Here is a 16,842-nt window from a genome sequence, read left to right as displayed (position 1 = left end):
TATGAACATTCTTTGACATTTCCTTTCTTTGGGATTGGAATGAAATCATTGGGTAAGTAAAACACTTTACCCAAGTGGGGAGTGGAACTGACCTTTTCCAGTCCTGTGGTCACTGCTGAGTTTTCCAAATTTGCTGTTATTGAGTTCAGCCCTTTAATAGCACCATCTTTTAGGATTATAAATAGCTCAGCTGAAATTCCATCATCTTCACTAGGTCTGTTTGTAGTAATGCTTCTGAAGGCTCACTTGACCTCACAGTCTAGGATGTCCTGCTGTAGGTGAGTGAACATGTTTTCTCAGAACCTTTCACTATGACCTATCTGCCTTGGTTGGCCCTGTGGTGTGGCATGGCTCATAGCTTCATTGAGTTATGCAAGTTCGTTCACCACAGCAAGTCTATAGTCCATGAAGGGGGTTATAGGCCTGCTTTTTGTTAATTTCAAGTCTTTGACTTCTAATTCAAACAAAATGGAATAGTAGAGACCAGATTTATCCTCCTGCTTGGAACAGCTGACAAAATCTATGAAAGTGATTTTTAAGACATTGGCCATTAGGCCACAAAGGACAGTGATCTCTGAGAAATAGAAAACAGATGAGGAGACCTTTGCAATTGCCCCAGCTTGCTTTCTTGAGAGAATTTCTAGACCATGGCTTCATTGGTGAAATCTGCCTAACATAGGGAAAATATTGCTAATTCTATAAACCCTTCCAGAAAATTGAGAGGAGGAAATACTTCTAAACTTATTCTATTGGGCCAGCATTATCCTGATAAAACCAGGCAAAGGCATTATAAGAAAAGAACATTTCAGACTAATATCCATTACGAACATAAAAACGGAAATTCTAAGCAAAATGTTAGTGAGTTGAGCTCATCAGTTTATAAGAAGGATATTACATCATAATTAAGAGAGTTTTATACCAAGAATGCAATTTTAGTTTAAACTGTTAAAATCAGTGCAATTTACCACACTAACAAACTAAAAAACGAAAATCATATGGTCATCCAACAGAGAAAAAGCATTTGAAAAAAATACATTGTACGTTTCTGATAAAGAAGAAAAGTCTCAGCAAACTGGGAACAGAAAGGAACTTCATCACCTTGGTAAAGGGCATTCAAGGAAAGCCTAACATCATACTTAATGTAGCAACAGCTCATTCACATTTGTTTTAAAGCTGCATTCACAGGCAGTTTTAAAAATAGACATTTAGGTTGCTTCCAGTTTTAGGCTATTATAAGTAAAACACTTTACCCAAGTGTCTTCTGCCTCCTCCTCCAAGTCCGAAAAACTCTAGATATATATTCTTTTCTTCCTTCTGGCTTCACTGAGAAATAATTGGCATATAATGTTGTGTAAGTTTAATATATTTATCACATTTCTTTATCTATTTGTCTGTGTGTGGACACTTAGATCATTTCCATGTCTTGGCTATTATGAATAATGCTTCAGCGGACACGGGTATGTAGATGTCTTTGAGATCATTGTTTAATTTCCTTTGGATATATACCCAGAAGTAGGCTTACTAGATCAAATGATAGTTTTATTTTTAATTATTTAAAAATATTCATATTGTTTTCCATAGCCATTGTATCAGTTTACATTCTCACCAGCAGAACACCAGGGTTTTCCTTTTCTTCACATCCTTACCAGCATTTGTATCTCTTATCTTTTTGATAATAGCCATATTTAGCAGTTATGAGGTGATATCTCATGGTTTTGATTTACATTTCTCAGGTGAGTAGCAATGTTGAGCACCTTTTCATGTACTTGTTGGACATTTATATGCCTTCTTTAGAGAAATGTGTATTTAAGTCTTCTGCCCATTTAAAAATCAGATTTTTTTGCCATTTAGTTGTATGAGTTCCATCTTTATTTTATATATATTAACTTTTAATCAAATATATGGTTTGTAAATATTTCTTCCCATTCATTAAGTTGCATTTTCATTTTGCTAATTGTTTCTTTTGCTGTGCAGAAACTCTTTAGTTTGATGGTCCATGTTTGTTTGTTTCTTTTTTTTTTTTTGCTTGTGCTTTTGGTGTAATATCCAAAATATTATTGCCAAGAACAATTATAAGGAGTTCTTTTCTGTATGTTTTATTCTAGGAGTTTTAAGGTTTAGGTCTTACATTTAAGTCCTTAATCCATTTCAAATTAATTTTATGAGTGGTTTAATAATACGGGTCCAGTTTCATTATTTTGCATATGAGTACCCAGTTTTCCCAACACTGTTTATTGAAGAGACTAGTGTTTCTCCATTGAGACTTACTGTCTCTTTTGTCAAATATTAGTTGACCATATATGTATGGATTTATTTTTGGGTTCTCCCTTCTGTTCCAGTAGTCTCTGTGTTTCTTTTCATGCCAGTGCCCTACTGTTTTGATTACTCCTATAGATTTGTTGGATATTTTCATGCATACCGTGTAAGGGTCATGTAGCAGAAGCCCATATCAGTTTCCATGTTCCTACATGCCTGCAACCCCAAGGGGATGTGTCAGGCTCTCCCAGGAGTGTTTTCCTTAAATTTCATTGCAGTCAATAGCCCCAAGTTCAATTTGCATTTTCTTCAACCCAGCAAGTAGTGACCAGCAAATAGTGCTGGTGATAATGGTTATGATGATGATAATAATCACTAGTACCTATATAGCACTAAAAAGCAGAGACATTTACTTTGCTGACAAAGGTCTATCTAGTCAAAGCTATGGTTTTTCCTGTAGTCATGTACAAATGTGAGAGTTGGATCATAAAGAAAGCTGAGTGCCGAAGAATTGATGCTTTTGAACTGTGGTGTTGGAGAAGACTCTTGAGAGTCCTTTGGACTGCAAGGAGATCCAACCAGTCGATCATAAAGGAAATCAGTCCTGAATATTCATTGGAAGGACTGATGCTGAAGCTGAAACTCCCATACTTTGGCCACCTGATGTGAAGAACTGACTCAAAGAAAGATTGAAGGCGGGAGGAGAAGGGATGACAGAGGATGAGATGGTTGGATTGCATCACCAACTCGATGGACATGAGTTTGAGTAAGCTCCGGGAGTTGGTGATGGACAGGGAAGCCTGGTGTGCTGCAGTCCATGGGGTCACAAAGAGTTGGACATGACTGAGTGACTGAACTGAACTGAACTGATATAGCACTTAGCATATGCCAAGATCTGACTTCTTTATATGTGGCAGTATATGTTAAGTCTCACAACAATTCTGTGAAATATGTGTTATGAATTATTATTGTCCCCATTTTATAGAGAGAGGAAATGAAACATAGAAGTTGAGCAATTTGACCAAGGGTTGCCTTGTGTCACACAACTACTAAGAGGTGGATTGTGTGGTGAACCCAAGCAGTTAGATTCAGAAGCTTTTCTCTGAATTGTTATATGTATTGTTTCTCAATTTCCCCTTCTTGCAGGGTCCCTGATTTCATTATTTTCTTGATCCTCTCCCTCACTTTACTTTGGGGAGAAAAGAAAACCTTATCCTGCCCTCTCTCAAAAGTAAAAGGAGGAAAGTCTCTTACCACAAACCATGCTATTTCCATAAGCTTTTTTGATAGCATTCCTCTTTTCCCTCCAAAGTTCTCTAAGGACTGGAGGAGGTAGCTGGGAGTACTGGGGGCAGTGATAGCAGTAAGTTGAGTTCTGTTGCTTCTTGTTAAGTCTTGGAGGAAGTATCTAACTCCCTCTAGAATTTAAGGTACTTTAGCCTTTTAGCTGTGAGCCCTCATTGCCAATTCTGGGGCAAAGGGAAAAAAATAACTTTTTATTACAAGGCTATTTTAATACTTTTAGGAAACAGGATGGAGGCTTGAGCTAGGGTGGCAGTGAAAACGGAGAGAATTAGATAAATTTGGGATGTATTTTGGAAATAAAACCCAAGTAAGACATGGTGGCAAATTGAATGTGAGGGAGAAGAACAGAAACGAATTAAAGAAGAGGATTTTGTCTTGAGCAACCTGGATGGAGGTGGGAGATGGAGGTGCTATTTACAGAGATGAGGAAGAGCAGAGACAGAAAGGCTTCCCAGGTAGCTCAGAGGTTAAAGTGTCTGCCTACACAGAAAGAGATTGAAGTGGAAGTGTGAGGGTGGCTTGGTCATCAAGAGTACTGTTTTGCCTGGTGAAGTTTTAGATACCTGTTAGACTGCCCAGTGAAGAAAATTGGATACAGGAGTTTGCAGCTCAGTGGGCAAGATAAAGTCTACAGTCACACATCTGAAGGTCACAGCATGTCTTATATTCAAAGCCATGGGATAAGATAAAATCAGTTAAGGAGAGGATAAGAGAAAAGAGAAGGTTGAGGATCAACCTTAAGATTCAAAGGAAAATTCAGCAAGATCCTGAACAGGAGTTGTCAATGAGATAGTAAGACAACAAGAAGTGTGAATTTTCTGTCTCAAGAGAATCAAGTGTTTTTTCACGATATGAGTATCCTAAATATAAAAAGCTATGAACAGAGGAAGTGAAGCCTTGACCTTTTTCAGATGGTTTTCTAAACTCAGCCTGTCTGCTGTATAGGTAATTGAAACAAAACTTGAGCTGGATGAGAGAAGGTGGGACTAAATTACCATAATATCTCTTTCATTCAAATGAATCTATCACTAAAAATTCTTACTGTAAGAATTTTATATATAAATGTGGAAAAATAAACCATTTTTGGTGAAAAATTGAGAACATTGAGCCAAGCTCCCAATTATTTAACTTACTTGAATGAAACTATCTACATTTTTTCAGTGGGAAGAACAAAACCAGAGATGAAGTAGTTTAAAAATTAAACCAGACCTACTGAAAAGGTTATGAGACAATTCACCTGTAAAACATAGATACAGATAAATAGAAGCCTCAGCTAAGTGATTTTTAATGTAAGCCCATTTGTTACAAAGAAAATACCTTTATTAACTTCTTGCTCTTCCATAGTTAATGCTGCTAGTTACTCTCCTCCTCCACAGGCTTCTTAGTCTACCAATTTTCAAATTTTAGTGTACATCCGAATCAGCTGGAAGGCTTTTTAAAAATACACATTTCAAGGCCACATCTCTGAAAATTCTGGTTGGGTGTAGCCAGAAAGTATGTATTTTGACTAATACTTCAAGTGATCCTGTACCACACTTGACAGAACACTTGTCCTGACCCTAGATTACATGTGTAACTCTTGACTGGTGGCAAAAGTGCTACTTGGCACTGTCCACACTTTTTAAAAATAATTTCTTATAGGTGCATGGTTTATATAATAGAATTACAAAGCTGTAAGTTTGAAAGAATAAAAATATTAAATACAGAGTGCCTCTTTAGCTTAGTAATTATATGTCAATATTTGCTCTTATAAAAAATACGTTTCTGGTGGTGGTGGGGGGGAGGGTTTAATTTGTCTCCAGGGATTTATCCAACTTCCTTTGGGAAGGCAGTCTACCTGAGTTTATTTTTCAAGGAAATAATGGATTAAAAACGTATCCAGCTAACTTCTATTTACTGTGTATTTTTTTGTGTGTGTGTTATAATAAATCAATTATTTAGATGCCAGCACAATTATCAACCACTTAAGACTTTTAAGTGGTTGATAGTTATTTTGACATCCTGACCATGCACTAAAATAATGAGCTTTCAGATGTTTCTTTTTCTAACAGATACAATTATTCATATGAATTTGGTATATTTTTCTTAACCCTGAATAGTTTCTAAGTCCTATGCAGGTAGAAACTAAGATGAGAGTAAGGTTTGACAGTACAATAATATTGCGTACTCTAGTGCTTGGCACTTTGTTCTTTCTAGTCATTTAGTATGTGTTAATTAAAGGAGTACAGTTGTGTGCTAGCTTTTAATAGCATTCATTCTGCTAGTTTTTTACTTCTAGCTCTTAAACCCACTTGCCTACTTCTGGCCCTGAAGTATTTCTTTAGTAACTCTCAAAATTCTAGGAAATCCTTAAAAAATCAGAGAGCTGAAAATCAAAAGTAACATAGATTTGATATTGTATATAAACATAACCAGCATGTTCTTGGAACCGACCCTGCCCAAGAGGCATTATTCTAGGCTGTTGGGGTAGGAGGTAGGGAGATGCCCTATATGAAAGATCACAGTTTTTTTTTTTTCAACATTAATTAATGAAAAAAATTATAAGAAATACTGCAGTGATTCAGTTTTCTGTTGAGACATCTCAAATGAGCATTGTTTCTTGGGTTTACAATTCTGAAAGCTATGATTGGGTAAGCAAATACAGGGTCTGCTTTAATACTGTCAAATTGAAACATGGCAACAGATATCCAGCATCCAACAGTTTCTAACTGCAAGTTTGAATTTATGAAATAACTGAAAGTAATGAGATAATGTATGTATTATAGATATAATCTGTAAGTTTTATGTTAAACCTGATAGTTCTGTTAAGTAAGGACTGAAAGAAAAAGTTCACATAAAATACAATTGGAACCTTAAAGGGCTTTAATTATTTCCTTTTCCTTCTCTCTGCTTCATTAATTTTTCCAGGTACAACAAACACCATATTATATATCATTTGAATATGTTATTATCTAGGTAATAACGTTGAGAATCCCTGTTTGAACATTCTTAATGGGCTCATGCTTTGAAATTATTAATCTTTTGATTTAATTATATAGAATAAATGTAAAATAAAAAGTGATTGCACCAGAACATGGCTTTGGGGGATATTTTGGAAGAAACTACGTAAATCTGAGCCATAATATCTTTCCAGTGCAGCATTTAAATTACAGAGTTCAACCGCAGTTGTGATCTTAGTTTGTTAGCTGCCTGGAGTGTTATTTTAAGAAAGCAGAAGCCCCATCATTTGCACACTCCTTATAGATCACACACCTTAACCCTGACTTCTTAGCTTCAGTTTTTCAAAAGAAGTGAAGTCAAGATGAAGAATTGTTTGCTTTTTGGGGGAGTCCTGGCCATTTTTGTTAAGGCTGTTCTTGTGACAGGTATGTGGTATTTTGAGCATGAACCCAGATAAAAGGAAAAATAGAATACAGATCTGTTCTTCAGATTAAACATTTATGTTTGTGTTTTGGTTGGACAGCTAGCTGGCTATGTTCTTCTAACATGTCTTAATCTTTGTATGGGCAGTGGTCTTTAACATGGACAAGACTCACTGTAATTCTTTTCATTCTTTTTTCTCTTATATGTCTGCCTATTAAAACCTAGAAAATAAGAAAATAGATAATTTTTAGATAAGTATAGATAGTTATACTATACAAATACCCATATTGAATCTTGAAAATCAGAATTCTCTCCTTGAGTGTCTCAAATTAATAGTCTGGAGAAATGAGGTAATAATTGTTGTAAATACAGTATAGAGTGCATTGGGATTTTATTTCCCCAAAGAGGCTGGTATTAGTTCTAACAACTTCCCTGGATCCAAGCCTACAAATTTATTATGACCCTTTAACAATGTTTAATGTTGTATACATTTCCTGGAACTTGATGGCTGAACTTCAGTTATCTTGTTTGTTAACTTTTCAAACTTTTGTAGAAAATGGATTATTTTCTGAATATAAAAGTATAGTTTTAATAATTTTCATCTAGAAAGGTATGTGAATTAGAAATGATATAACTTGATATATGTTGTTTTAATACTTACTGAGTTTATTCCTTTTTTTTTGAGCTTATTTTTCTTTCAGGACAGTATGATGTAATTAAGAATAGTAATTTTACATATACTTTTCACTAATTTAGTATTAAGAATAAAAGATAGCAGTAGTAAACCATGTATAATATATGTACCTATATATAAAAATACATGTGTTTATGAACATATTTATATACCTATAAACATATACATGGAGCATATATAGCCATTTATATATAAAAGAGCTGTAACTTATTGAGCACATACTATAGTCTAGACATTATGCTAACTGCTTTACATATTCTATTCCATTTAATTCTCACAGTAACCATTTGAGGGTAAGTACTATCATTATTCCTGACATATCCTTGAGCCCATTTAAGTTTAAAGAGGTGAAGTAACTTAGCTCAGGTCACACAACAAGTATGTGGTAGGTGGAACTCAGGCCATCTGACACCATAGCCCACACTCCTATCTAGTCTCCTATTCTGCCTGTATAAGAGAATCACCTTTTTGGTAAACTCATTACATTCATAACTAGTATGTGTTAAGTCTATTTTCTTACTTGAACTGAATTAAGTTGCTTAACAAATGCTTATTGAGCCACCTCCTCTGTCTCAGGTGCTCTTGGAATAAAGTAAGGCATAGTCTATAATAACAGGTGTATTAGGAAAAATATTTCCTGTTGATAAAACAGAAGTTAGACTCTTAAAAGTCTTGGTGAATTAAATGTATTTTAAAATTTTCCTGGTAGGTATATTAGGCTACCTAATATTCTTATATAATAATAGTAGAGATACTTTCCCACTAGGTTTCTGGCAAGAAAATATAATATGTGCCATAAACAAAACGTATGTATTTTCTATTTAAGACTTAATAGTCATCACATACTCAACTCCACCTATATTTTTGGTCAGGTATTGCCTGCTTATTTGTATTTTAATGAGAAAAGCATTTGAAAGTCACTAATACAGGAGTAGGGAAGAGGACACCTTTTAAATCATCTTACTCTTTTCCAAAAATTAAAAATTATATCATTATCTTAAATTGGCTTCATAATGGTTTTTCTCCAATACCGTAAGACTTTTATCAGAAGATTTATCAAGGACTTATGAATAAGGACATAATAATGCATTATAAAGTACTTAAAACAATTATAAGTACAATAACAATGATCTTAAATTGTTTTTGTAATGACTGTATCATTAAGACTGAAATACTGCAGTTAGGTCCTTTCTGCTCTGAGATCAGGAATAATTAGATGTCCATTTACAATTTATTTCCTTATCATTTAACCTGTATAACTTGAATTAATGTGCTAAGTCTTTTTTATAAATTGAGATTTGATGGAAGGAAATTTTAAAGGTCACTTAGCTTAAATTATAGGAATAAAAAATATTTAACATCATTATTATTGTTTAATTATCACTGTCAGATAAAGCTATTTATTGTTACTTCCTCAAATATCTGTTAGTTGATCTAAGTGCAGATAATAAGAAATTTTGTTAATTCTTTGTAGCACTTACCAACATTTTATCTAATATTCATATTGGACAGTAAATGTTGACATTTACAGTTATGGCTTTAATAGTTATTTGTGTATTTGCTCATTTGTTATTTTTTTCTGTACACATGCATATTATATTAAATAGAACTTGTACCTAACAACATATTCTAGACTGTTTTAGCAAGTTTATAGCACTTTACATCTATAGATACTATATCTTTAAAAATAAGTCTTATAAGAAATATTAACAAATATTGCACTTAATGGATTAAATCATTATGCCATGATAACCTGATTGTTATTATGAAAAGAAAGAATATAGTTAAGTTTAGGGAAATTTTAATGGAGAATTTTAAAGTCTTACAAAATAAGGTTATCTTGGGGAAAATGTTCATGTTCTTAGCATAGGGGAAAAAAGTATGAATGGGTGTTTAGGAAGGGTGTTTTTATTATAAAAAAACTGGTTTATTTGTTCACTTTTGAATAAATTTCTCTAGTCTGAGAGAGATTTAGTCTAGATGTTTGTTTTCTCTCTCATTTTGGCGTTTGGCACTAATTTTTTTACAAAGCTCTATCATTCAGAGGGTTGTGCCTCCATTAAAAGCATTTGGTTAAAACCAGAATTCTTTCAGTTCCAGGTTCCCATAGACTGGTCCAAGGAAAAATGAGAAAATTGCTTTTGGAGTTCATTTGTATTTCCTTCACTATGCTGTGAGATTCCACTTAGCTACTTTAGGCTGCTGCTGTGGCTAAGTCGCTTCAGTTGTGTCCGACTCTGTGTGACCCCATAGATGGAAGCCTACCAGGCTCCCCTGTCCCTGGGATTCTTCAGGCAAGAACACTGGAGTGGGTTGCCATTTCCTTCTCCAATGCATGAAAGTGAAAAGTGAAAGTGAAGCCACTCAGTCGTGTCCGACCCTTAGCGACCCCATGGACTGCAGCCTTCCAGGCTCCTCTGTCCATGGGATTTTCCAGGCAAGAGTACTAGAGCGGGGTGCCATTGCCTTCTCCGACTTTAGGTTAGGAAAAAGAACAAATGGAGAAAGCTGAACCTGATCAGCCAAAACACTTGAGTTTTCTGTTGGGGAGGGTGATAAATTAACTTGATACAAAGTATGAAATTAGACTTTTGGTTACCTTTCTTTTTAAAATATTTATCTTTCAAGCCCAAGATGAAAATGAAAGGATTGTTCTTGTTGACAACAAATGTAAGTGTGCCCGGATTACTTCCAGGATCATCCCTTCTGCTGAAGATCCTAGTCAAGACATTGTGGAGAGAAACATCAGAATTATGTATGTGGTATTTCATGCTTCATATTTTCATTTTGTGAGCAGATACTTTCTGATATTAGTGGTTGTTTGCATGTGATACCTGTATCTTTGCTCCTCTTTTTGGTGGGTAACACCTTGGTGGTAGTTGTTTAGTTGCTAAGTCATTTCTAACTCTTGTGACCCCATGGACTGTAGCCCGTCAGGCTCCTCTGTTCATAGGATTCTCCATGCAAGAATGCTAGAGTGGGTTGCCATTTCCTCTTCCAGGGGATCTTCCCAACCCAGAGATAGAACCCAAGTCTCTTGTATTGACAGGTGGGATCTTTACCACTAGCGCCATCTGGGAAGCCTAAGAGTGTAACAGCTTAAGTGAAGTCGCTCAGTCGTGTCCGACTCTTTGTGACCCCGTGGACTGTAGGCCACCAGGCTCCTGCGTCCATGAGATTTCCCAGGCAAGAATACTGGAGTGGGTTGCCATTTCCTTCTCCAGGGGATCTTCCTGACCCAGGGATTGAACCTGGGTCTCCTGCATTGCAGGCAGACGCTTTAACCTCTGAGCCACCAGGGAAGCCCATATAACAGCTTACATGAGATTAAACCTGGGTAATGGACTTAAGCCAATTATGTAGCTGGGAGCAGAGACAGAGGTCTCCAGGCCACCTAAAACCAGTCAGCTACCTCAAATAATAACTGAAGGTTCGGATCTAGTCATCAACATGCCCTCTTTATATGGAGTTATTTCAGTTTGAATCAGAACTTATAGTTGCCCTTGACAGTTCAAAGTGAAACTTGAGGTGATTATAAAAGGTTTGTTTTGTACCATATATGGACCACAAAGTACTTCACCTTGTATTCAACTTCATCTGTCTGCATAAAAGTATGGTAGACTAATTAAATTTACTACATTGATTTCATCTCTACTTGTATGTTGGACTTCAGATACTCATTTCATTTCACACATAGTCTTAAGTTGTAAGCTATGAGTCTTATTCAACAGCAAAAACATTGATAATATTTAAGAACTGAGATTTCTATTGGTCCAGTCATTAATGTCTCCCTTGTGAAGTACTTCCACTACTTTAAATAGTTTCCCTCCTGAATCAAATACCTCTTATTGAAACAGAACATAGCATTCAATCCCATGTAATCAATAGGAGAAGTATAATATGCTTAAGAATTTGTTTTGAGTTCTGGCTGTCACTAAATATTAGTAGCTATGTGCTATGGTATGCTAGTTACTTAACCCTTCTAAACTTGAACTTTCTCATCTCTAAATATTAATAGGCAAATAATATGTATTCATAGAGTTATTGTAAAGATAAATTGAGATCTATTCCTTTTAAAGACTATGTAGTTTTTGGCACATTTTCAAAAAATATTTACTGTTATTTATCCATCTAACCTATGTGCCAGTTATCATTATGCCACTACCCATCCTAAAATGCTTTTGCTGGTTCCCCCAATGTTGTTACTGGGATAAATTACGAATGTTTCTGCCTAACCTACAGTGCTCAGCATAACTCTTAAGCTCTTCCATGGCCACTTCTTTTTCATCTTAGGTTTAAAAATTCAGTATGTTGCAGTACCTCTTTCTTCCTCTTCTGTTTTTGCATAATCTAGTTCCTCTGCTTGAAGGACTCTTTCTTGCACCCCTCTCAGCCTGGTTAACTCTTCAGCCTGCATGTCTCAGCTTAGACATCACTTCCTTGAGCAAGTTTTCTTTGACCACTCAAATCTACACCACTTAGTCCCTTCTTAAGTAAGTAAGTATTAGTCACTCAGTCGTGCTCAACTCTTTGTGACCCCATGGACTGCAGCCCACCAGGCTCCTCTGTCCAGGGGATTTTCCAGGCAAGGATACTAGAGTGGGTTGCCATTTCCTTCTCCAGGGGATCTTCCCAGCCCAGGGATTGAAGCTGGGTCTCCTGCACTGCAGGCAGATTCTTTATCGACTGAGCTACAAGGGAAGCCCCAGTTCCCTGTTAAGGATAGAATAATTGGAGAAGCGTGTATCTTCAGAGAATGGCATCAATGACACTGGCACCTAATGACACTAATGGCATCAAGGACACTGGCAACACTCTTCACAGTGTTGAAGAGGAGTATCTCTCTTAAATTTAAATCTCCAAGGGTAGATTTAAAATGATACTCCAGGATTCTCTGATTTATCTTTTTCTTTTAATGACATGATCCTTTTTATGATATTTTATTTACTGAAATCAGGCAGTTCAGTAACTTCATGCCATTTCCCTGATGTATATTGATGCTGCTTTAATCTTCTTTCTAAAAGTTCCATTATCGTTGCTGTGTCATTATGGCATTATCCCCAACTCCATCACTTAATGATGTTATGGCTTTAGGCAAGTTACTTAACCAATTTGAGCCTGTTCCCTAAACTGAAAAAAAAGGAATATGTATAGGTATGTATATATACACATATACTTCGTAGGGTTGTGAGGATTAAATGTGAAAATATATAAAAGCACTCAGAACAGTAGTCCCCAGCAAAACTCTCATATGTGTCTGTTCTCTTACTTTTCTCATTATTTAAAGCATTTTCTGTTATTACTAGAGATTTTGTAATAAAAGAATAGATATGTTCATCCATTCATTTATTAATTTGAGAAATATTTATCGAGTGTTTCTGAAAGCCACTGAGGATTGGAGCTGGGGATACAATAATTTATATAAAACACAGCCTGTGCCATCAAAGAATTTACAGTCTAGCGGGAAACTATAAATAACGGAAAAGGCAATTACAATGCAATATTGTAAATGCAGTGACAGGAATAGGTGTAGGATGTTACAGGAGCACAAAGAGGGGCACCGAGGCCAGTCCCTGGGGAAAGTGGAGAGAGGCAGGGGGAGGAAGGAGAGGGTATTTGGAGTAAGTGGTAGAAATGTGTGTGGGTGATGACAGGGTTGATAGGGGAAGCAGATAATTCCAAGAAAAGGAATCAGGGTTTCTGTGACAATTGTATGAGATCATGAGGTTAACATGTTCATCATAGTACCAGGCAGACTATAAGTTTTTGGTAAATGTTAGGGCTATTACTGTTTTAGTTATCTTTAACACTTAGAGATGAGAAAATCCTGGTTAGTTTTGTACCATAGCAAACAGTTGTTTCCATCTGGCACATGGTGTAAAGAGGGTGGTGTGGTGAGAGACGAGGCTGGAGAGAGAGAGGTACGTCATGCAGTGCCTTCTATGCCATCTTGATGATTACCTTGTTTTCTGTGGGGAGACACTGTAGGCTTTAAGCAGAGAAGGAAGTTAGGCTTGTAGTTTAAAAAGACTATTTTGGCAATAATGTGGCCAACGCATGGGAGGGGTCAAGACTGAAGGAAGGTATTGCTACAAATTAGGAGAGAAGGGTGGTGTCCTGAATCAAGTTCAAAGATGCAAAGTATTAGAGCCAGTTGAACTGTGAGATGGATTTAGACCTAGGTGGTGACAGAGAGGGAAGACTGAGGGACAGAATCCAACTTTTTAGCTTGGATACATATGTGGATAATGTTGCTAAATACTGAGTTAGGAAAACCTGAGGTTTTGGGGGATCTTTTGGTAGGGAGCAGTGCATGTGAAGAGGAATGATGACATAGATGAAAAAATGTAAAAGTTAATGAAATCACCTGAACTAGTCGATATGTTATCTAATTTTTCATGGAAAACCTCCAAATCAACAGGTCTGGATTCCAGTTCCAGCTTTACTACTTAGTACTTGTGTGAATTTTAGGTCACCAACCCCTCTGATTTGTAATTACTACATTTCTAAAATGTGATCCTTAGTATCTGTCTGTCCATTCATTCAGAAATATTGGACATATTCTATATGACACACCTATAGCAAGGCACTGGGATGTGTAAGTGTTTTTGGCTCAAGGAATTTATAGAATGTAGAAACAGCTATTCTGTAGGTAAGCAACTATAATATGGCAGTATAGTAAAGGTATATGAAACATTAATGAGACTACAGATGAGAAGTTTATTGAGGGGTGGAAATGAGATCGAGGTAAAAATCACAGAGAAAGTAAAACTTGAGCTTATTTTTAAAGGAAAAGGAGGGATTTACCAAGTAATAAAAGATAATTGACAGAGGAGTTGTTGTGAGGTTTATTTTGAATGCAGTTGTTTAAAATGTAGCAATTACTGTGAAATGTGAGTAATAGTGTTACTAAAGAGTGTTTATAGAGTGCTAAATGTCCTAAATGTCTGAATGAAATAGTAAGTACTGTCCTAGCAATACGCCTATTACCAAAAACAGCAGTATTTGCTAATTTCATTATTCTTCGTTTTCTTTTTTTTAGTGTTCCTCTGAACAGCAGGGAGAATATCTCTGATCCTACCTCACCAATGAGAACCAAATTTGTGTACCATTTGTCTGACCTGTAAGAGATTTTCCTTCATACTAATAAAGATACCTAAGTCAATAACTTTTCATTAAGCTTGTTAGTAAGAATGTTTTTGAAAACATATTGGGGTATAAACATTTACCAATATCATTTGAACTTTTGAATACATTAATTCATATGTTAATTATTGCTGTGCTGTGCTGTCCTGTCCTTAGTCACTCAGTTGTGTCCGACTCTTTGCAACCCCATGGACAGTAGCCTGCCAGGGCCCTCTGTCCATGGGGATTCTCCAGGCAAGAATCCTGGAGCGGGTTGCCATGCTGTCTTCCAGGGGATCTTCCCAACCCTGGAACTGAATCCAGGTCTCCTTCACTGCAGTTGGATTCTTTACTGTCTGAGCCACCAGGGAAGCCCATGTTAATTATTAGGCATCATAAATTCATAAAACTTTATAAATAAAGGTTAGCTCTAAATTTATTCTAAAGACAAAATTATTTTCATTAGTACAAGAAGGACCAATTTGTCTTTTTAGTTCAATAATTCAGACCCATTAACATGCAGTTGTTTCTTTGGAAACCATTGAATCCAAAATTTAAAAAAAAACCTTCCTTCATTACTGTAAATAATTAATTTAACCCTGCAGTACAGTTGGGAATAAATTTAACAGAGTGGAAGTTACTGAATAGTGTACATAGTCATATATATTAATTCTATTGCTTACTTTCAGTTAAAGGTTGAAAAATTACATAAATGATTCTGTATTATAGAGAATTTGGTCTGAAAGGAGTCCTCCTTTCTTAGAACTAACTGATTTTGGATAGCAATGTATAGTCACTCAGATTCTGAGACAACACTTGATGGGGAGTGTCTAATGCGTATATTTGTTTTTCAGGTGCAAAAAATGTGACACTAGAGAAGTGGAGCTGGAAGATCAAGTAGTTACTGCCAGCCAGAGCAATATCTGTGATAGAGACACTGAGACCTGTTACACCTATGACAGAAACAAGTGCTACACAAACAGGGTCAAACTCAATTATCGTGGTCAGACCAAAATGGTGGAAACAGCTCTGACCCCGGATTCCTGCTATCCTGACTAATTCAGGTCATGCTCACTGCACAACTGCTTATCTTGAAGGGCTCTCCATTTTGATCCCAGGTAGTTAGTATATTTACTCCTGATGAATTTGAAACCATGATTTTTTAGGGGTGGGGATAATATAAAATTAACTACCGCACCCCTATCACTGGCAAATAATTGAAATAGTAACACTGTTAATGTTTTTAAGGTAAATTTCTAGCATTTAAAAAAATAGACAAGGGGAGAAAATAAAATTCAAAAAGTAAAAAAATCAGGAGGCATAATTAAATTTTCCTTTTTTTTTTTTTGGCTTTGCCCTGGAGAGCCTGAGCTTTTGCACTTTCCTTACTATTCTCTTTAAAAAAATATCACTGTGCAGAGAATATTTATATATAAATATAGGTCAATTATTTGTCTTCACTAGAAAAATAATAATTGGAAAACATGTTTTGGAAATATTCATAAAATAATTTAAAATCAGATCTCTAATATTTATGAAATAAATTAGCTGAAAGTGACATAATTAAATGTATAATTCAAAAATACATTTTGACATAACAGATTTGGGAGCAAATGATACAAATTTTTTTGATAAGTAGGACAGTATAAGAAATTCCCATTGAAATCACCTCTGTTGTAACTAAATCTAACAAATTATGTACTCCAAAATATGTATTCTCTAGCACAGTTTGAACAATTAAATAGATTCATAAGCATATACCTGCGTGAAATAATTTATTGGTAAAAAGTTTGCTTGTGTTAACTTTGCTGTATGTAAGTTAAAATATCATTTATTACTGAGAAACAGGTTATAAGTATGATCTAATTATGCATTAATCACTAAGTTCAAACATGATATTTGAGATAGCTTTGTCATTTTATACCTAAAATTAAATAAAAAGACAAAGTCCCTTCTGACAAATGTGTTTATCATGGCACATATACTTTATGTCAGAAAGTCAAGCCCAATTAACATAAATATGTAAGGGTACTGTGGAAAGTATATGCTGACTCTGAGTTTAAAATAATGAGAGGCTGATTAGTAAAATCAGTTTCTTG

The 16,842-nt window shown here is 35.5% G+C and overlaps 1 protein-coding gene and 1 non-coding gene across 2 annotated transcripts; one reads left to right on the top strand and one right to left on the bottom strand.

Annotated features, from left to right (window-relative positions):
- Positions 6,736-16,501, top strand: JCHAIN (joining chain of multimeric IgA and IgM). Its single transcript, XM_005681729.3, has 4 exons — positions 6,736-6,926; positions 10,247-10,373; positions 14,661-14,741; positions 15,598-16,501. Exons 1-4 carry the CDS (start codon positions 6,863-6,865, stop codon positions 15,800-15,802), a joined length of 477 nt encoding a protein of 158 aa, XP_005681786.1. The 5' UTR covers positions 6,736-6,862; the 3' UTR covers positions 15,803-16,501.
- On the bottom strand, positions 10,848-10,920 carry TRNAC-GCA. The gene has a single exon. It is a non-coding gene; the product is annotated as a tRNA-Cys (tRNA).

This window comes from Capra hircus, chromosome 6, assembly GCF_001704415.2.
Source record: "Capra hircus breed San Clemente chromosome 6, ASM170441v1, whole genome shotgun sequence".
NCBI lineage: Eukaryota > Metazoa > Chordata > Mammalia > Artiodactyla > Bovidae > Capra > Capra hircus.
Note: the sequence above shows the minus strand (reverse complement) of the source record. Positions and strands in the feature narration are given on the sequence as shown.

Bases quoted from the DNA above. Each gene is read 5' to 3' on its own strand.
- JCHAIN (XM_005681729.3), top strand. From the start codon at position 6,863: ATGAAGAATTGTTTGCTTTTTGGGGGAGTCCTGGCCATTTTTGTTAAG. The intron at 10,374-14,660 runs GTATGTGGTATT...TCTTTTTTTTAG, and splicing joins GAGAGAAACATCAGAATTAT to TGTTCCTCTGAACAGCAGGG. The intron at 14,742-15,597 runs GTAAGAGATTTT...TTTGTTTTTCAG, and splicing joins GTGTACCATTTGTCTGACCT to GTGCAAAAAATGTGACACTA.